This window comes from Cavia porcellus, unplaced genomic scaffold, assembly GCF_034190915.1.
Source record: "Cavia porcellus strain 051 isolate PalLab524CR breed Dunkin Hartley unplaced genomic scaffold, mCavPor4.1 scaffold_2, whole genome shotgun sequence".
Taxonomy (NCBI): Eukaryota; Metazoa; Chordata; class Mammalia; order Rodentia; family Caviidae; genus Cavia; species Cavia porcellus.
The window spans coordinates 89812503-89835019 of NW_026947485.1; the positions used below are offsets into that span (position 1 = coordinate 89812503).

General features: G+C 42.9%; 1 protein-coding gene across 1 annotated transcript; it reads left to right on the forward strand.

The window, feature by feature from the left end:
• Nucleotides 1-5361: 5361 nt before the first annotated feature.
• Nucleotides 5362-21293, forward strand: Pnliprp2 (pancreatic lipase related protein 2). Its single transcript, XM_063234907.1, is given in 13 exon segments — nt 5362-5422; nt 5956-6110; nt 7146-7271; nt 8003-8137; nt 8540-8651; nt 9689-9808; nt 10923-10992; nt 10994-11040; nt 13602-13708; nt 15709-15838; nt 17265-17376; nt 18387-18554; nt 21183-21293. Coding segments are annotated over 13 exon segments (1395 nt in total). The 5' UTR covers nt 5362-5373; the 3' UTR covers nt 21247-21293.
• The last annotated feature ends 1224 nt before the right edge of the window (nt 21294-22517 follow it).

Below are 22517 nucleotides of genomic sequence, written 5' to 3' on the forward strand. Positions count from 1 at the left end.
CCTTTATTCAGCTTTTCCACTTCCCTCCATATCTGCAACTGTGTATCCCCAGTGGGTTCCTTCCATCTGTTTTTCATTACATTGGACACCATCACCTCTTGGACAATTTCTTATCCTCTGTAGAAGAGGAGTTTAATTGAGATATTCCTTCAGGGATTCTTGCTTATATAGAAAGGTGGCATCCTTTCTCTAATCTGCAGTTTCCAAATTTTTGTAGGGTCCCAGGTTTGAGAATGGCCATAGAAGTAGACAGTGAACATGACTTGACTTCTCCCTTGGTTCACATTATAGTGTGATTCAAGTGAGGCAGGAAGCACATGCCCACCAAAAAAACCATTTTCTAGTTAGTCTCTCAAAAGCAAGGTGACCGTGACTTGTTCTTGGCATTTAGAGCCTGATGACCTGGAAATAACAGAAATCATTTCCCCCTTAGGGAACTGTAACTCTCCTCCTTCTGCCTAGCTCTGCTCTCAGGGCAGCATTGGCCAAAGAGAAGGCCGAGCATTCATACAGGAGAAGATTTCCCTGATTCCTTGCCTAATCTGTGCCTGGAACTAGACAAGCAGCGATAATAGAATCCACAAATTGCCTGAAAGCACCCAGTTAACCAAACCTCTGCAAAATCCACAATTAAGTCACAGAGTGAGTTGGCTGTTACAAATATGGGTGGCAAAATCAAAAATCAAACAACTACAGAATCCAAATCCCTCTCCTAAAAAAGATAGAAATCTTCATTGAGGATGCAATATAGAATTGGGAAAGGAAGATGCAAAAAGGTCTAGCTAATCCCCTAAATGGATCATATGTCACATATGTCATCAGCAATCTCTCTCTCTCCTCTCTCTCTCTCTCTCTCTCTCTCTCTCTCTCTCTCTCTCTCTCTCTCTCTCTCTCTCTCTCTCTCTCTCTCTGCTGCACCTGTCAGGGTTCTTAAGATGGCCTGTTCTTGGGTGAATCAAGGAACAGATAGGATTAAGGGAAACTCACAGAGATGATCAGGAACCTCAATAAACACTCTTCCTTGTGACTTGAAGCACAGTCTGGGGATATAGAGGTGATGAATCTAAGAAGCAGTGAGGTTAGGGACAGGAGTCATGTGAGATGGCAGCCTCGAGAAAGGAACCAAAATGCTGCTCAACTATGGCACAGAAGAGCAGGATTTGGGTGAGTGCTCCAGCCTCTTCATGCTCCCTCTCTCTGAGCTCACCTAAAGCCAACCAGAGGAATCAGGCTAAGACTGCCAGGGAGACAGCCTTGGACAGAAAGCAGGAAGGAGGTAGCAGAGGCCAAATCTGAGGAGGCAAATGGGAGTTACCCAGCTCACCAACAAGAGTCATTAACCTTTAATTCCAGAGACTTCTATCCAGTAAATATTTATTGGTCACGTACTACAGGTCAGTTGCTGGGCTAGGCTCTGGCAACTTGACAATGACTATTCAGATCTTGTCTCTACTATCAAGGAAATATCACGCTGGGGATTTGGCTCAGTGGCTGAAGTGCTTTCCTGGTAAGCATAAGTTCAATCTCTGATAGCCTACCCACCCCAAAAAGAAACATCTAAGTAAATAATCACTGTAATATAATTATCAAGTAGGACACTTTCTAAGAAAAATAAGGAACATGTTAAAAGAGATGTTCTTAAGGAAGGAAGTTCTCATCTAGAACTGAGAGATTTTCTTAAGGATGTACATCTCATAAACCGAGCTCTGAAATATGACTACTTTAGGCAGGGAGATGGGAACGTTTTAGGAGAGGAAAAAGAATATTCATTTAAAAAAATTTTTATTTTAAAAAGAATAAAGCCAAACAACACAAAACACAGTAAAGCAAATCAGAATAGAACAATGCAAGCTCTATAGGACTTCTAAACAAGACAACAGGAAGTCAACAATGGCTACCATAATGTGTCTCATTTTCTTCAAAATAGCTGTCAATACCACCACACACAATAAAATCAAACAAAGCAATGCAAAACAGAACAAACAGTCAAAACAAGAGAATGAAAGCATTACAAGACTTCAAAACAACATAACAGGAAATCAACAATGGATACCATAATGTCTCCTGTTTTCTTCACACATAATAAAACCAAACAGTACAAAACAGACCAAACCAGTCAAAACAAAAGAATAAAAGCATTGCAGGACTTCAAAACAAGATAATAGGAAATGAACAATGGTTACCATAATACATCCCGTTACCTTCAAAATAGCTACCCATACCATCAGGCACAGTAAAATCTAACAAAACAAGACAGAATAAAACCAAACATAAAAAATTATGAAAATGATACAAGAAATCAAAACAAGATAATAGGAAATTAACATGGTTACCCCCTTCTCCTCCTAGCTATTTCCTCCCCTATCACTTTCATAAAATCTATTGTGCTTCTTGGATCCCATTAACTCCTTCAGTTTTTTATGCTAGGCAAATAACTCGGTGTTAATCTGTATTAATCTGAATCATTTCACCTATGAGCATGAACTCCAGTTGCATCCATTTACCTACAAAAGCCTCAACATTATCCTACTTTATAGCTGCATAGCTTTCCACTGTACGGAAATACCATATCTTTCTTATCCATTCTGTGGTTGATGTGCAGTTACCCTGGCTTTTTTCTGGTCTCCTGCCCATGAAACAATTGTTTTCTCTCCTTTGATTTTCAGTCTATGAATTTCCTTTCAAGTTAAATGTGTTTCTTGTATACACTATATTGATGAATCTCGTTTCTTGACCCACTCTCCCTGTATTTCTTTTTATTACTCACCTGAGGCCATCTACATTAGTGGTTACAGTCAGCATACGTTGGTTTGTCTCTGCCCTGCTATCCTCCTGTTGTTGGCCCTCCACCTTTCCCCTTCATTCAATTGCCTGTCCTGTTTGGTGATCCCCTTCTGCTGCTGTTCCTCAAACCATGGTCATCTTTATCTCTCTCTACAATATTCTTTAGCACTCTCTGTAGGGTTGGTTTGGTGGTCATGAATTCCTTAAGTTGTTCTTTATCATGAAAGTATCTTATTTTTCCATCAGTTTTGAAAGACAATTTTGCAGAATATATCAATCTGAGTTGGAAGTAGCTTTCGTTCAGAATTTGAAACACTTCATTCCAAACTCTTTTTGACTTGATGGTTTGTGTTGACAAGTCTGCCATGATTCTGATTGGTTTTCCTTTATAGGTGATCTGATTCTTTTCTCTAACAGCTTTTAATACTCTGTTCTTGTGCTGAATTTCTGGGATTTTAATTATTATATGTTGAGGTGTAGATTTACTTTAGTTATGACTATTTGGAGTCCTGTAGGCCTCACTTATCTGTATGCCAGATCCTTTTCCCATGTTTGGGAAGTTTTCTGCTATTACTTCTATAAACAGTCTTTTTAAACATGTCATTTGTGTTGACCCCTGCTTTTTTGCTGATACCTATCATGCTTAAATTATTTTTCTTTGCATCATCTTGCAGCCATTGAATTGTTATTTCCTAGTTCCTTGTTATTTTTAAAATATCTTTCTTTTTACAATTGCTAGCTGCAATCCTGTCTTCAAGGTCTGAAAGTCTATCTTCAATCTGTCAAGTGGTTTTACCATCTTTTGATTAACTTTTTAATTTCCTGGATGTCTCTTTGAATCTGTTTCATACATTGTAATTCCCTTTCTATATTGTTCATTCAAGGTTTCCATCATTTTTTATGCTCATCTTGTTTTTATTTTTTATTTTTTTGTTTGTTGGTACCAGGGTTCAAACTCATGACCTTGCACTTGCCAGGCAGGCGCTTATGCTGCTGAGCTAAACCCCCAGCCCCACATCTTTTTTTTAAATTAATCTATGTCTTCTTCAGATATGCTCAGAAATTTTTTCATTATATTTGTGATTTCTTCTTTTACTTGAGATATTATTTCTGATGTATTATTTTTAAGGTCTCATGAAGTTGCTTCTTTACTTCAGTTGCTATCCACTTGGAGAATTCAAGTGTATGACTTTCATTTTTTTCCATGTCTATATCTCCCAGATTAGTTCTGTGTGGGCTGGAGGCCTGAGATTTCCATTTGTTTCTTCATCTTGACATTTTATTAGCCTAAAGCAAGGACTGTGCTAGCCAGTGACCAAAGTATGTATTTCTTAAAACTTATTAATCTGTACTTAAGTTTTAAAAGTTAAACTCAGTGCCCTTTGGTGTATCTAAATCAGATGGTATCTAACTTCAGCATGCCTTTTTTCCCCTTTTCTTTTTTTAATGTGATAGTAAAAAAATATTTAAAATGGGAGCTTTATTATTTGTACATGTTAACTATTACATTTTTATATGAGTCAAACCTAGAGATACTCCTATAGTTTAAAACACCAGAGAGAGGCACTTCCCTGTTCACCAAGGATCTCCTCTTAGCTTTGAAAGAAATAAGACAATTTGAAAAAAAAAAAAAAAAAACCTTCCACTTCTTACATTGCATCAAGTGCAGTAGACTGTATTATTCTAAACCATGTTGAATGATAACACTGCTTGCTTTACCCTTTGGCATAGCTTTTTCCGCAGGGTTACCTTCATTTCCAGCCTCTGTCTAGGTTCTAGGTTTATGGGGGACAGGACCCCAACTCCATCCCTAAGGTGCACGTGGCATACATGTTAATAAGTAAATAAATAAATAAAGATATCCCCTTCACTGAGCAGCAAGTCCTCTAGCTCCCATCCCTGTACTGTCTGCCAAAAACAACAGAGCAACCAGATGAGTTTGGGGTCCTCTTGTCTGAAGTGATTTTGGTGGGGAGATTTCACAGCACGGTGTTCTCCTGTTATCACTTCGGGAACATAATCTTTTGGCAACTGAACCTGTAAACTCAGATTAACAGAGCCCTTCCTCCCCCCTGCTAAAGTTGGTTTTTCCTTTCCTCTCTTTCTAAACAGCCCAGCTCACCAGATTGCACTAGCTTTATGTGTTTTTGATAACTGAGGTTCAAAATGAGCACGTGCAGCCCTACCTATCCTGCCCTGGCCTTTCCTCATAGGGGTGCGGAGGATCAAGTCTGGTTATAAAAGCCAACCTGCAGGGCCTGAGTGGAAGTTCAGCTCGGCATGGTACGTTTGAATCACAGCCCGCCTGCAGAGGGCACAAGAGGCAGGGCTAAGGCAGTATAGGGCTGCCAGGGAAAGGGACTTGGGAAGGAGAAGCAGCTGTAATGAAAGATGTCCTGTCCAGGATTCCAGGGTGGTACCTTGGAAGTCCCAACTTCAGGGTCCCTTTCCCCAGGGAGAGTCCTGCAAGGCCCAGGCCACTAGGTTTCTGTACCTTTACCCTCCTGCTCTTTCTGGGTTCTGCTGTGCCAGCCGCATACCTGTGCCTGTGGGTGCTGCTAGATGTGTAACTGTGTTTTCACTCCACAGATGCTGTTTGCGTGGACCATCGGCCTTCTCCTGCTGGCCACTGTCAGAGGTGAGGACCCTGTTCCCATCCCTCTGGGGAGAAAGTGACAGCTTGTCCTGGATATTACAGAGATGTTAAGATGAATGCATAGTATCTCTGTGCTGCAGAGTTCCTGGGCACTTGAGAAACTGTTGATATCAGATGATATATACATGTACTAGGTCGCCGGGGAATTCCTCACATGAGGCAGGTTTCAGGAAGTGGGATGGAGCTCAGCAACTCCCTGACCTGCCTGAGAATGAGGGATACTTAGTAAACATGTTGTTTGCAGGTACCCTGAAGATCTTCTGAGGGAGACTCTAGGAAGGAGGGGCCAGGGCATGTGTATAGTATTTGTGTAGAACACACAAGAATATATATTCATCCCTTGGCTTCTAGTGATTCTTATCACCCCAGCAGTTTTGGGAACACTGATGGCAAAGATAATGACCAGCCCCAGCCACTGCTGGGCCTGCCTCCGACCTGGAAGGTCTTCCTGCACAGAGATAAATTGCCTCTTTCCAAAACCACATGTGTCTTATCTGTGGTTCTTCCCACCCCAGGAGCGGAAGTCTGCTATTCACACCTTGGCTGCTTCTCAGATGAAAAACCATGGGCAGGAACCTCTCAGCGACCTATAAAGTCACTTCCCTCGGACCCCAAGAAGATCAACACTAGGTTTCTTCTGTACACAAATGAAAACCAGAATAGCTACCAAGTAAGAATCAGAACAACTACCAAGCAAGGGTGTGGAATGACTACATGGTGGGCAGGTGTAGGTCCCATGCTGGAGCCCTCACACGGGTGTCTAGGGTACAGTTCACTGGGTTAGAACTTTCCAGAGGGTGCTGCCCTGCCAATGTGAGACCTAGAAGTCTTGGAAAATATTAAACACTTAAGTGTCTGATGCCTAACCTGGAAACCTACACACACACACACACACACACACACACACACACACACACACGCCCAGATGTTCAGGAGCACTGCAGCGCCAGCATCTTATTCCCCATTGTATGAGCAGGAGTTTGGAGAAGCCCAGGTAGGTCCCAAAGAAAGTCCTATCTACAGGCTATAGTAGGCAGTGGAGGGGGAAAGAAGCCCTTTGAGTTTGACGGTGAGGGTACATAAGTCCTTCCTGAAGAGCTGAGTGACAGGAGAAGAAAAAGGGATGATTTTAAACACAAAAGAAAAGACATAAGGTCCCTGAGAGCAACTAGAAGGCCTGCTGGCCTGATCAAGACCATGGGCACACAGGCGTTTTTTTAATTCTCATGGCTCCACTGGGCTGAACCTTGCCTAAGGGCTGCTGCTTCTGGCCAGGATTCTACTACTATAAAGTGCCATGGAAACACCTTGACTCCACCTGAGGATACCCAGAGGGATGTCAATTCCAATGGGTTTGTGCCTAGTTTCAGGCTTAAGAAAACACTAGATTTCAGTTGGAGGTTCATGAGAATAGTCTATGAACATGAGCATTCTTGAATTCTACCCACATACCCCAGCCAGAAAGGGTATGAAAAAAGAATTAAAATGTGTTGTCTTATATGCACCAACCCCCTAGAGGAATGTGATCATTCTGTACTGCAAACATGTAGCAATAAAAATTAAAGTTTAACAAAAGAAAATTCTAGAAGGAAAGATAAAAGGGAATTCCGTCTACTGAGACCCAGCTTTGTGGGGTGGACCCCCTGCTGTCCATTACTGGGGATGTCACTAACAGACCCATGGCTAATCTTTTTAACCAAACTAGTTGATCACGGCCACTGACATAGCCACCATCAAGGCTTCCAACTTCAACCTGAACCGCAAGACACGCTTCATTATACATGGCTTCACGGACAGTGGAGAGAACAGCTGGCTATCAGACATGTGCAAGGTAGGGGTCCACCCTCCTCACCCTGCTGTCCCTGGGAGGCCAAGGCCCAGCACACAGATTCAGCTGCACTCCTGAGGCTCGGAGGGCAGCACAGAAACATTCTTCAAGGAGGCAGGGCCCCTTCTTAACACACTGAGGAAGGCCTGGTTCTCAGGGCATCCACTGCCAAATCCCCCCTCCCAATTCTAGCCAACCCTCTCCTCTGAAGTGAAAGGAACCCGAAGCATAGTCAGACAGTCTGGTGTGCGGACTACACACACTTCCTAACATTTTCATGTCTGACCTTTGATGTACAATCCCGTCTGACATTTCATTTAAAAGCTTAAATATAGCCCTCTGCAGTGCGTCCGTCCCAGAGAATGTGCTCTGATGACAGAAGGGTCTGTGTTTGTGCTATCCAAATCAGGAGCCGCTGGCCACAGTGACCCCTAGTACTTGGAGAGTGTCTAGAACGACTGAGGAGCTAACCGGTACATTTTATTGGGTAGTAGTGTACTCAACCCTAATCTGACAAGTGGGCTTTTGAGCTGGCTGTGTCAGTAACCATCTATCAGACCTTAGGCCAACCCCTTGCCCATTTCAGCCTCAGTTTCTCCATCCATTGAGCAGGGTGAGTATACCTAGCTCGTGTTGCCACATCAAGCATCAAGATGAAATGGGGGAAGAGGATAGTAAGACTTTCTCACAGAGCAGTGCTTGATGGTGGGAATTTCCATCTCTGTCTCCCCTAGAATATGTTCCAAGTGGAGAAGGTGAACTGCATCTGTGTGGACTGGAAGGGGGGATCTAAGGCCCAATACAGCCAAGCGTCTCAGAATATTCGTGTTGTGGGCGCAGAGGTCGCTTACTTGGTGCAAGTGCTTTCGGTAAGGTCTGTTGCCCTGCCATGTCCTGGTGGGGCGAGGGAAGCCGGGGGACCACACTGCACCCAGAGCACCAGGCTGGGCTGGGAGTCAAGTAGCCCAAACATCCTCCCTGGTGAGGCAGCACCCCATCCACTCCCAGCTGAGAGGGCCTAACCTCTTGCAAGCTCGGTTTCGTTCCCCAAGGCTGCTCTGGGAATGAGAGAGGGCCTGGAATGCCCAAGGAGTCTCCATCCTCCCAACGGGGGATTCCAAGGCCACCAGGCCCTGCCTGTGCTAAGGTGGCTGCTGGCCAACACCGCTGCTGCTGGCTCCAGCCCAGCGGGGCCGCTCTTGGCCTGGGCAGTGTCCCCTCCCTGACCCTCGCCTGAGTGCAGTGGAGCCTGACGCGCTCTCCCTCCGCAGACGAGCCTGAATTACGCCCCTGAGAATGTACACATCATCGGCCACAGTTTGGGAGCGCACACTGCCGGGGAGGCGGGCAAGAGGCTGAATGGCCTCGTGGGCAGGATCACAGGTAGGTGGAGGTGCCGCCTAGGGACCCAGGAGGCTGAAGGTGAGGGGCAGAGGAAGCCTGGACCCCTGCACTGCCTAAGGGCACCCCTGCTGATCTTCTGGGAGCTGATTCTAGGTGGTGCTTTCATTTAAAAAGTAATCATCTGTGTATTTTAATGTGTATTAGAAGATAAGTGATTGAAAATAAAAATGGGTTTATGAAACAAGAAAAATACAGTAGCGCATTAAACTCATGGCCTTGGGAGCATTTCTAAAGTGCATCAAAGTCAAAACAAAACAAGTGATGATTTTTAAAGCTTCTTCAGTTCCACAGATATTTTTCGGTGTCTTCACTGTGTCAGGCACAAGCAAAACAAACAAAAGAGTCTAGTTGAGATCGGCCACAAAAGTCTCAGGAACATAGGTCACTGCGTGTGATGTTCCCGCTGTCTGCTCTCTTTAAAGATGAGCTGGGCACAGACCCTGCTTCAGGAAATCTACCCTCCAGTCCTGGACACAGAGAACTAAGTAGGCAAATGAAATTCAAAGCGAAAGCAGTAAGTACAAGATAATATAATGTAGCTAGAGTACGCTGAGAAATAAGGCATTATATTTTGCTTGAGAAGATGATCTTGCAGCTGAGTCCTGGAGGAGAAAGATACAGATACAGAGAGGGTATCAGGGAAGAGCCAACCAGCAAGAAACCACAGAGCCACTGAAGTGTAGAGTCCCAGGGACCAGGGAGCAGCTGCGTGAGACCACACAGCACGCAGACCCTGAGACCAACGGCTGGATGATATCTTGTGTGAGAAAGAATAGAAAAGGGGAAATGAGGTGTGTTAAGAGCCCCTTCACATCTTTCATGCATCCAGGAACTAGGGACTTCCACATATTAACAGACATGGTCCCCATTCCTGTCTTGCCCAGGCAGACCAGGAAATGCCATAGCCATGCGGGTGTGGGACCCTTAACCTAGGAATCCTCATGCATGGTTTGTCAGTAAGGGGTCTAGATCCAAGTCTTTTTCAAAGTTCAACCTGTCTGTGTCCTTTCTCTCAGGGCTGGATCCAGCAGAGCCATACTTCCAGGACACGCCCGAGGAGGTTCGGCTGGATCCATCTGATGCCAAGTTTGTGGATGTGATTCACACAGATATTTCCCCTATACTTCCCTCCTTGGGTGAGTTCCTCAGTCCCATGCCTGGTGACCAGGGTTACGGCTGATGACATTCAGTCCAAGAGTCCTCCACTCCCAAAACACTGATACACATGCACACACACACACACACACACACACACACACACACACACACACGGTAAGGAGGCTATTCAAAAAGGCTAACTATAGGAATGGCATCACTATCAACTGGTCAAAATGGATCCCAGCCCAAATAAACACCCAGCACAATGCTGATGGTATCAAGCTGAGGTCCAGGTGAAACAAAATACCCTAGGGGGCTGTCACTCAATCTTAAACCCTGCTGCCTTCCCCAATCTATGAATGTCCAAAGTGGCAAATAGATTTATTAATGACATTTGACCTGTACTTACAAAACACAAAATTAGTGTTTGAATTTTTTTCTTTTGTCAAAGTTCTGGTTATAGTTTCTTTTGTTGGAAACTAAATATATTCTTTTATTTGATTCTTCTAAAATCATTTTTTTCAATCTTTTCATACATATCCACTCATGAAATGTGTCAATACTGGGTAAGTTTTTAAAGGGGATGATAATGATGGTCCACTGAACATTAGCTTATTAATCCTATAACACTAAAAAGTGGATATTATCACCATTTCACAGCTGAAGAACTGAGATTCACTGAATTTATGTGAAGCCCATAATCACAGATTTCTGTGCCTCAAAAGCCAAAGCTCCTAACTATTATGGTGTGGTACCTAATGTCATTTGATCTCAATATAGCAACATAATACGGACATCAAAATTTAAAAATAAGCAAAAGTAGAAATGGCACCAGATATGTGCCTATCTGTGTCCTTGTATTGGAGCACTCCGGATTATCCAGGGCCTCACAAGGACTAACACACAGTTGTGCATACTCACCCAGCGCCCAGCTTCCTTCTCATCTCACTTCCTGTATTGTCTCCTTCCTCCTTGTCTCGCCAAGCTCCTGTCTGAGAAGTTTCTCCACAGGTAAAGGTAGGGGTACTTTTGCTGAGGGGAGAATTTGCCAAGAAGTCTCTTGCTCTTGTTGGGATGAGTTGAACATCTTACTGGACCATGATGTAACTTGGGACCCCTTACCTCTGCTCACTTCTGCTCTGCATGTTTCAGGTTTTGGAATGAGCCAAAAGGTGGGCCATATGGATTTCTTTCCAAATGGAGGAAAAGACATGCCTGGATGTAAAACAGGTATCCTCAACCATCCTTGATATCTATGGGATCTTGCCAGGTATATAAATAAAAGAAATAAGGAGCAACTGGTATATCTGGGGAGGAAGTGGGCTGTGTGAGGGCAATCTCCATGATTCTTTATTTGTCACCACTTACAGAGTGTTCATGCTATGAGATACTTACTCTCCTGTCCCATTTCACAGTCGCAGAAGTGGGAATCAGAAAAGTTAGAAAGCTTGCCCAAGGTCACCCTACATTTAAGCCTGATTTCTGATGATGAAGCTCTGGTCTGGTGCCCCAGTCTGAACCATCTCCCCCAGCTGTGAGGGTGCTGGAACAGGTCTGGATGGGCGCATTGGCAAATACCTGGCTCTGGCTTTGGCCTCCCTTCACCATCTGTTCCTTGAAGAACTGCAGAGTGTGAACGGAGATTTGGAAACTGTGGCTTCTTGCTGTTTGCAGTTGTCAGGCTAGGAATAGAAGGGAGCTGAGCTGACCAGAAGACAGATGAGAGGTGTGTTCTGTGGGTTAGGGCTGTGTGTGCATAGTGGGGGTCTGGGGGGTCCTGGGGAGCCCTGTATGTGTCTGTTCATCTGAAAGAGCAGGATCTGTAACATCAGGTGATCACATTCTGGCCTTTTAACCTTCTCACCCCTCCTGAGGCCCCACCTCACTCTGCTCCCTGAAGGAGGAGGCTTTTGGTCTGTAGTCATTTTATTTGTCTCTATCTTTCTGAATTAGGATTTCCCACAGCTGAGGACTATGTCTTGGCACCTAGACACTCCAGTTCTGGACTCCCACAAAGCAGGCACTAAGTATATTCTGTTACATGGAGTTGAGGGGTCCTGTGTGGTACCTCTGTATTCTGTGTGCTCAGTGTCAGAGAGCACGGTGGATAAAGCAACCACCAGCATCCACCAACAAATAAATGGAACTTTGGACTTCTCAGCCCTAATTCGGTAACTGATGGGCATGCAGTACAGCTTGCCCTGAAGGAGCCCCAGAGTCAGGATAATAGCTGCCTCCTCCCAGAAATGACGAGAAGGGCACACACAACAGGAGTGAGCCTAGCATTCATTAGTGAGGCAATGCAGAGTGAACAAGCCCATGAATGCTGCAGTGTGTTCTGTTGTGTTGCATGCAGCCACCAGGTGCTGGGCACTGGGAACAATTAAATCCACTTTCTCGCTGGACTGCAATTTGGGATGAAAGAAGCGATTATTTAAAACAGGTTGTGTCGCCCGGTGATGAGGGCTGGTGCAAACACTCAGAACCTGAGTGGCTGGGCAGCAAGTGCTCAGCCATGGGCACAGCGGTGCTGAAATTGTGATGGTGAATTCGCTGGGGCCAAAAAGGGGAGCATTTCTTTCTTGAGGTGTGTAACATACAGCTCACCAGATCACTCTAAAATAGTCCCCAGTGTGGGGTTACTGTGGACTACTCCACAGGAGGTTTTGCAACAAGTAGCTGAAAAATGACAAATCAGTTTTGCAAACCAAACATCTTTGGTTGAAAGAAAAAGATTATAAGTGCAGTGAAAGAGTAACCCAAGTTGCCTTGTGCTTGGCATAGCAAAGCAAAGGAATTGCTCAGCCTGGGCACTGAGGCAAAGACACGGCCAGCCTGGGAAATGCCTGTCCTGTACAAGTTTTCCAGCATTCCTGTAAGTGGCACAATCTACTGTAGTGGTATGTGGGCCTCCATGTGGATTTCTCTTAACATGGGAATTCACTGGCAGCCCTGAAACATGGGAAAGTTTCTATGGGGAAATCAGGATCCTGCTTCTCATGAAAAATCACCAAATAACCAAGGTCTTTAATAACTGGCAGAGCTATGCATGATCCTTTCAAAAGCTACTATCAGCATCTTTGTGTGTCTTTGTGTCTCTGTCTCTAGCTGTGTGTCTTTCTGCAATGCATGTACAATCATCTCTCAGCATTTGGGTATTCCAGGATGCCCTAAGAAACCAGAACCCACCTGGGTCCCTTATATCCTTATATCCGAGACCATAATGTCTGCATACAACCTACAGATATCCTCCTGTGTATTATAAATCATCTCTAGATTATTTATAATACTTCTTACAATGTAAACTATATAAATAGTTGATATATAATATATGTGCTGTTATCTTTGGGAATATTGACAAGAGAAAGCCTCCATGTGTTCAGCTCACATACAACCCTCATGGGCTTAACTACATTTTTGACTTGTGATTGGTTGAGTCCAAGACTACAGAATTCATAGACAAAGGAGGACCCAGTTAGTTGTCTCTGTCTCTGTCTCTCTCACTGATATATATATATAATTTTCTAAAAAATCAATTGCTATCTTCTCTGTCTTTTCGCTATTTTTTCTCTATGTCTCTTGTCTCTAAACCCACCTGCCCCCACTCTGCCTCTCTACTCACACCTGGCCCCCAGCCTCCTTATTAATGTTACATGCCCAGCCCCTAGGACACTGGAAAAAGTACTATTAAAATTTGTCCCTCCACAGCTTTGGCTGGCCCTCAGTAATTCTCCTCAGCAAATGCCCATTCACAAAAGTTGGAAGGTCAGAAAGGGCCACAGTTCAAAGGGAAAAGACCTCGTTCAGTTCCCATGGTCTCATCTTTCCCAGGAATCTCTTGCAACCACCACCGGAGCATCGAGTACTATCACAGCAGCATCCTCAACCCCGAAGGCTTCCTGGGCTACCCCTGTGCCTCCTACGACGAGTTCCAGGAGGTAGGTCACACTGGGCCCAGGAAGATGGTGGTGGCCCTTCTGTTGATGTTTTGTCTCCATGGTTTAGAACAAAAGATATGTGCGACTTTGCATGAATGATCAGAGGTCATGGAAAAGCTGAGACTTTCAGACCCTTCTTCCTACAGGGATAGGGTGGACTAAAGGCATGGGGTACAGAGTGGGCTGTGCAAGGCCTATTCCAGTTGTCTTTTATGACAACTTGCAGTTTGCACAGTCTGAAAAAAAGAGCACGTGGAGATACCCGTTGCATCCATCACTCAGGTGAATCAACTGCTAACATTTTCTATGTGTGTATGTATGTGTACTTTGCTCCTAAATTATGTGAAAGTGAATTAAAGACATTAGGATACTCTACTCATGAATACTTTAGCATTTAACTCCTGAGGAGCCTAAGATGGCTCTGTAGAACAATGCTCAAGAAATTTAACATCGATACACTAATATTCTCTAACAAATAGTCCACATTCAAACTTCTCCAAATAATGTTCTCTATCACTGTCTGTTTCCTTCCTTCCTCATCTTTTTCCACCTTCTTTCCTTCTTTTTATCCTTCCTTCCCTGTCTCCATTCTTCCCTTTTCTCTCCTTCTTTTCTTCCTGTCTTTCCTTTATTTCTTTTGTTTTAATTACATCATCTCTTTAATCTCCTTCAATCTCAGTTTCCCATTTTTTTCCCTTGGATTTGTAGAACATGGAAAATTATGAAGAGTCCCAACAAAGTATTTGATATAATACCCCACACTCTGAAACTGGCTGATTATTTCTTTGTGATTCTATGGGTGACATTAGATCTTTCTCAGTCAATCACAACCTATCACAGCCTATCTCACTAAAATGTACCAGCTTTATTGAGTCAGGACCTTGGGTAGCATTTGACATAAACTCAGCCCCTCAGTACATTTATTTAAAGGCACTTTGTCCATTATTTGATTACTTGAGTTTTGATTATTTGGTTAAGGTGGTATCTGCCAGATTTCTGTATTATAAAAGTATTATTTCCCCTATATTTAGGTGAATGGTTTTCATTTTTGTTGGAACCCAGTTAAAGGTTTGAGTATCTATTGATGATCTTCACATGAACCAGTTATCACACTGAAGTTGGCAAAAATTTAACATTTTAAAAGACTTTCTCTCAGAGATAAAAATAACCTTAAACTTACCATTTTTCTTTTCAAAACTAATTTTGATCTTGACATTAGTAGATGAACTAAAGTGAAAGAAACCTAACATCTGATTCACAAGGTTGCGAGTGTTCAGCAAACAACTTTGTATTGGCTATTACTGGTGCATGTGTATTAATGTAATCTCCATCACCTGTATGATACTCTCCAAATTGCAAAAGAATGCACACCATGAATTTGGGATACATATGAGGTCAAGAACAGAGAAAGGAAAGACATACTGTCCCATAAAGTCCTCACCTGTTTTAAATCACTGAATGGGAGCTAATTAGTCTGGAGAAATAACTCACATTGAAGTGAAATGATCACTATCTTGCTTTGTGCCTTTTTTTGAAAATAACTGTTGTCCTTCCCCTTTACTTCTTCCTAGAGGCATTGCTTCCATCCTTCGTTCATACTTTTTTGTACCAGGGATCAAACTCATGACCTTGCACTTGCCAGGCAGGTGCTTATGCCATTGAGCTAAATCCCCAGCTATTTCTTTCATATTTTAAATTTATTACTTCATATTTATGACCTGTCTCCCAATTGTACCCTAAGTTTTCGAAGTGTTTTGTTGGGTACTCTGCAGATCTAACACAGTTCTAAGCATGGGCAGATGGTGCAGGAGTAGATAGATATATACATCTGTGGACAGTGGGATGGGAAAATGGATGAGTGGAAGGATGGATAGGACATAGGTGGGTAGATGGATAGACAGATAATAAAGATAGATATGCAGATGAGAAGATGAATTGATTGATAGAGTAAGCATGAAAAGGCCACTACTAACAGACAAATTATGTTTTTTTCCAATCAGAGTGGCTGTTTCCCTTGTCCAGCTAAAGGATGTCCAAAAATGGGGCACTTTGCAGACCAATATCCGGGAAAAACCAATGCTGTGGAACAAACCTTTTTCCTAAACACAGGAGCGAGTGATAACTTTACTCGTAAGTTTCCATTTTACTCATTTAAAATGTTGCAAATAATTTTGAAAAGTGTACCAGCCTCATTTAGTCAGGACCTTTGGTAGCAATTGACAGAAACTCAGCCATGACTAGCTTCAGCTGTCATGCAAGGGCCATAAAATGGCATTTGCTAATCAATAAAACTGATTGACAGCAAAATGAATAACAGTGAACAGCCTTCAGACTGTCTGCTCATGCCCAGAGGACAGGAGGGTTCTGCAAACTGCAGAAGAGGGCAACTGAGGCTAAATTACTGCACGTTCAGAAGAGACAGTGGTCTCACTAGTCCTACACAGGTGCACACCGTTTCTGGGGTTGCTGTTACTTTATCTAGCTTCTGACAAAAAAGTATGAGACAGCAAAAACCCAAAGATCAATTTGGTATAAATACTATCACATAATGTACAGGAAGAAGAGCCTTATTTACCAAAAGACTTTTAAATTTTGAAATATGTGGCACTTTACAAAACACTCTTCACCTAGAGCATTTTATTTAATCCTGTATTTATTATACAACATAACAGCTTAGCAGTATCTGTGATGTCTCACAGCATATTCCTTTAATCCAACCCCTCTGCTTTTCAGAATGTACCAAGCAGATGTAAGGAGATGTGTCCAAAGATGCTCACTGTGCCATTGTTTTAAATAACAAAAGAGTGAGGGGGAAATCATAATGTCCACCAACTGGAAAATACCCCAATGCTATCGATTAAACACTGTGATAACCATGTTTTAAAAGAATGCAGTTCTACAAACTGAAGGGAAAAACTCTCTGAGATATTGTAAGTGAGAAGCCAAGTGAAAAAACCATGTCCAACCAAGTGTCTTAGTTCAGGATGCTGTAACAAAATACCAGATATTAAGTGGCATATGAACAAAAGAAACTCCTTTCTGACAGTGCTGGAGGTTAGACGTTCAAGACCAGGTGCCAGCAGGTTGGGTGCATATTGCTGTCCTATTGTGTCCTCCCACCAAATAGAAAGAAGGCGAGAGAGACCTCTGGGGTGTCTTTCACTAATTCCATTTGCAAGGGCTCCACCCTGTCTCGCAAAGGTTGCTCTCTCTTAAACTATCACATAGTGAGGGTTTCAGCATATAAGTTTGGGAATACACAAACACTGAATCCATTGCCTCATGTCTTAGAGTACTTGTGTGCAGTAATGCATCGCTGTTCGTCTGTCAAGGCGCGTTTTTAGTGCTGAGCTATGGTATTTCCTCCCCTCAGAATCTCCTCACCCCACTCCAGAATCCCAATTCCTGGATCCTGCATCTTTTGGAAGGAGTTGTTAGTCTCATCACCTCTACTTCTCACCCATGAGGGGATTCACAGCTTTGAAAAAAATGCTTAAATTGGGGTCATTGTTTCAACAAGACAAGTTCACTGAACCAATTGTATTTCTTTGGCCAGGTTGGAGGTATAAGGTAACTGTCACACTATCTGGAGAAAAGGATCCAAGCGGAAACATCAATGTTGCTTTGTTGGGAAAGAACGGAAACTCAGCACAATATCAGGTTTTCAAGTAAGTTCTATAGTGAATTGACAAGGCCGTACACTGCATCATAGATTAGTCATAAAAGATTGGATATAAGCTGACTTATAAATCTAGGCATCTCTTCTGCAGAACCATTGAATCTTGGACTGTCAGAGCTGGAAGTCTTCTCATTTAGTTTAGTCATCCTGTTTTTAAATAATTGTAAGAGCGGGACAAAGGACAGTAGGGAACAGGGAGACAGATATGTGGTGAATGAGAAGGAGACTTGGAGCTTGGGAGAGCAGGAAGGGAGTAGAAGAAGAGAAATAAAGAGAATTGAGGAGGTGTGTTAGGTATGTGTTTCACCTCCCCGTGATGAGTATGATTGTTGTATATTGCAAACATGTGCTAATCGAAAATTTAAAATATTGTCCTGTTTTACATATAAAAATAGTGAGTCCTAGGAAGAAGGATCCACTATTTAAAGTGGCTCCGGTACCAATTCCCTTTGGAGTGCTGATCGTTGACTTAGGTATTACGAACAGCAAATTCTCCTCCAGCAAGGTACAGCTACACGACAACTCCCTGTTCTCCCACACACAGGGGCACATGAAGCCGGGGGCTGGATGGTTGTTGCTGTGAGGGCCTCATCCCCTGGCTTATGCTAGATGTATGAGAAGCTCGGTAAAGATGTGATGAGTGAATAACCTGCGTGGTAAAATTAGATTCTGTCTTTGCACTAATTTTTATAATTTAACATGACTTCATGCATCTTTAAAGAAAAAACTCTGCACCAATTGGTCCTGGAGCAGAGTGATAGTGTTATTATATATCCCAAATGTGTCACTTCTCTCCAAGGACACACTAAAACAGTAGAAATCTCAAGTCCAAATGTGTTCTATGCAAATATATTTGAGTTTAGCAGTCCCCAGATGCGTATGGAGTCGTTCCAGGTGTTTGCAGAAAACCAACAACAGAAGCCATCGTTTGTAGAAACAGTATTTTTTACTATCCAGATATTCGTACACCCACCTGATGTTTCCTGTCTGTATTTTCAGGGGGACCCTCAAACCAGATGCCAGTTATACTAATAGCATTGATGTGGAGCTCAATGTTGGAACAATTCAGAAGGTTACATTCCTCTGGAAGAGAAGTGGGATAAGTGTCTCCAAGCCCAAAATGGGGGCTTCCCGAATCACCGTGCAGAGCGGTAAAGATGGGACCAAGTGCGTATCTTTTATTCCATCTAAGTTTCATGATATCTGTATCAGTGTGTCCATGTATACATCATACATCCAAGAACCCATTCACATCTACATATCCATCTACTTGTCTGTTCATCTTGCCGTCCACCCATTCCTCTGTCTTGTCCTGTACACCATGTATCCATTCAGACATCTATTTCATCATCCTTACAGACATCCAGTGAGCCGATATTCCCTTCCATTCACTAATCTACTCAGATGTTCATCTCAGCTCCCCACCTATTCATCTGATTTACTTTGAACAGTCAACATTTTCCTTATGCAGCATTCCACATGCAGGGGACAAAGCATTGGTTGTAAGGCATAAGTAATGAACAGGCAAACATGAGGTAGTTCCCTTTCAAACAACAAGGGGATCACCCAGGAAATAGTTGATGACAGGAGGTTCAGGGGTCTGTGGGACCCTAGTTTGAGTTTCAGTTGGTGTCTGGTTCTTAATGTAAATTGGTTGGTGTGAAGACCAGAGCACAGTAGAGCTGTAAACTGTGAGGGCGATCTGGCTCACACTGCAAACTCTCCTCAATCTGAGGGAGTAGAATCTTCCTTGTTAGGAGTTGGGAGAGAAGGTAACTGCTTCTGCACTATAGAAAAAAGGACACTTCAAAAGGACATAATCAGAAAACAATGAAATGTTAGAGTCAGAATGAAATAGAGATTTCTGTCTCTCATTTTAAGACAAGGAAGTGACATTTGAAGAGTCAAGTGTCTTGTTTAAGGTCACATAGAAAAACTAAAGGTAAAAATCTTGGACTTAATGGTGCAATACCTGCCTGGCAAGCACAAGGGTCTGAATTCAGTTCCTGGTACCAAAAAGAAAATAGTTTTTTAAAAAATCTTGGACTTCAAAATGTTCAAAAGCACACATCAAAGCTGGGTGTGGTAATGTGTGCCTAAAATCCTAGCACCGAGGCAGGAGGATAGCAAGTTGGTGCCCAGCCTGGGCAACTTAGTGACTTAGTGAGATCCTGTCACAAAATATTAAAAGGGTGAGGATATAGTTCAGTGTGAAGGACCTGAGCTTAGTCCCCAGTAAAACAGAGAAGTAGAGAGACGGAGAGGGAGAGGGTGACAGAGAGAGAGAGAGAGAGAGAGAGAGGCCTTGCTTAGCTGTATGATTTAACTTTGCTGGCCACAAAATAATTATCCAGCTTCTCTGATGCATTGTTGGAGGGGTCAGATGTGATGGCAAGCAGAGCATTACGTGGTAAACTCAGGTGCAGAATAGGAGTGAGGCACAGCAGCTGGGTGCCAGGTCTTCTGACGCCTAACTCAGTGCTCTTTCCGTGATGCCCACCCGCTCACACAGATGCATGGGGAGCGGAGGAGTCCGAGGTGACTGGCAGTGCCACACCCTGTGGAACTGCTTGGACCCCACAGTAGTTAGGTGGGGGTAGAATTATTAGCACAGAACTGCTCACACGCAGTGTGTCCCAAGCACCACAGTCCTCATCCCACAGATGGGCTCTCTCATCAAGAGGCGGCATCCTGAAGGTAAGCCCTGAGAAAGCTGACTTAGCACATGGTATCCCTTTGGCAAAGACCTGACAATGGAAGGGGAATATTTTGTGACAGGATCTCACTAAGTCACTAATAGAAGCACCCTCACTCTCATGGCTTGGTGATCGCCCCAGCCTGACCAGGCTCCATCTCTCCAAGCCGATAGTCTTCTTTATCTTTCAAACTTCACGACATATAATTTCTATACCATAGAATTCATCCTTTCAAGTGTACTAGTCTATAGCTTTTGATATATTCACATAACAGTGCAGTGATCATCACAATTAATTTCAGAACATTTTCATCATTCCAGAAAGAAACCCCACATGCCTTAGCCATCATTCCTGGATTTACACATTCCTCTTCCCCAGCCCTAGGCATCCACCAATCGCCTTCCTGCGGCTACAGATTTTTCTATTCTGAGTATTTCATATGAATGGAATCACAGAATGTGCAGCCCTTTGTAACTGGCCTCTTCCACTCACCATAATGTTCTCAAGGTTCTTTAAACAGCGTGTGTCAGTACCTCATTCTCTTTATTGCCAAATAATATTCCATTTTATGCACATAACACATTTTGTGTATTAGTCGATAGACCTCTGTGTTGTTTCTACTTGGAAACTATTTTAATGCTGCTATGCCCCCTCACCTCTCAGTTTTTATGTGAACCTATGTTTCCATTCTCATGGGGAGACCGCTAGGTGCAGAATGGTTGTGTCCTATGATAACCATGCCTCACCTTTAGAGGAACTGTAAGACTGTTTCCAGAGTGGCTGGCATGTTCTACATTCCTGGAGGCACTGTGTGAGAGTGCCTCTGATCCTGATTGAATGGAGAAAATCCTCCATCCTGGAATTCATGGCTGGGGAAGAGTGACAGGCCCACCAGAGACCCCAGTTATAAGCTCTGTTTTGGTGTGGCTGACTCCCTTTCAGCATATTAAGAGGGCATCAGGATAGGGGTGTTTCTCCTGCTTGGTGTCATAGTGCTCTTCAGTCAAAGGGACTGAGTGGGGGAGGGGGTACTGTTGACTTATTCAGCGTCACATTTCCACCAGCAAAAGAACTTCATGCTGTAACTCTCTCCCCACAGGTATAATTTTTGCAGCAGCGACATTGTGCAAGAAAATGTTGAACAGACCCTTTCCCCTTGTTAAAAGCACTTCAGCTTTTGTCTCTTTCTGGAAATAAATTGCTGGATACACTTGGTCTGAGGTTGGTGTTAGTTCGACCTTCTCCATGTTCTAGAGTCACATTTGGAAAACCATGATTATTGATGCTGGAACCGAATTTGCCCCAGGAGATGTCTGGAATTTTCCACCCACCATCTCCACCATGTGGCTCTCCCTTAGCAATAAAGTTTTATCCGATTTGAAAAGAACATTGCTGCTCCCACAATTGCCCAACTAATTTTTAATATCCTGTGGGTGGGAGGCAGACTTCACATAAGAGCAACCAGTGACATGTGTAACTCCAGACTGTTTGATTTGTGCTTTTTAACGAGGGTAAAACAAAACAGAACAAAGCAGATCAGAAGAAAATAATGTAAGTAACACGGATTTCAAAGCAAGACAACAGGAGATCAACAGTGGCTACCATAATGTCTCTTGTTTTCTTCTAAATAATTATCTATATATTCAAACACAATGAAGTCATACAAAACAAAATAGTATAAAACTGATCAAAACAGGGTAATGAAGGCATTACAGGCCTTCAAAACAAGACAGTAGAAAAATCAATAATGGCTACCATAATGTCTCTTGTTCTCTTCAAAATAACTGTCCATACCTTCATGTATGTTGAAGTTAAACAATACAAAACGGACTATAATCACTCTGAACAAAGAATAATAGCATTACTGGATTTCACAGCATGACAATACAGAATCAGCAATGGATACCATAATGTCTGTTTGTCTTCAACATAGCTGTTCATTTCATCATGCATACTACAATTGATTCTTGTAAACTGTTTAGGAGAAGTTCTAGGCACATATAAGCCTCTATATGTACATTTATCCTTTCTGTATTAGAGGGAAAAACAAAACAAAACAAAACAAATTACTAGAAAAACATGAGACAAAAAAGACAAATAACAGTAACAAGAGCCCAAAACAATGACGATATAGGCCTTCGAAACAAGGTGGTAGGAACATAACTAAGGTTGTTATTTTACATAGTGAACTTCAAAAGAGTTCCTCAGATTACCAGACGCAAGATTGATCCAGTCTTATTAATGTCAACTGTTTTGTTCCAAGATCTAACAGAATTTGTAGCACAATCATCTTAGCTATCTTAAGTGCGTTCATACAAATTTAGATATTTTTTCTTTGCCCTTCTTTTTTATTCTCCTTTTCCCTGAGATATTATTTTCCCCCTTTGAGCAGATTCTTACCCTTTCATAGTATTTATTGAGGATTTTGTATCTT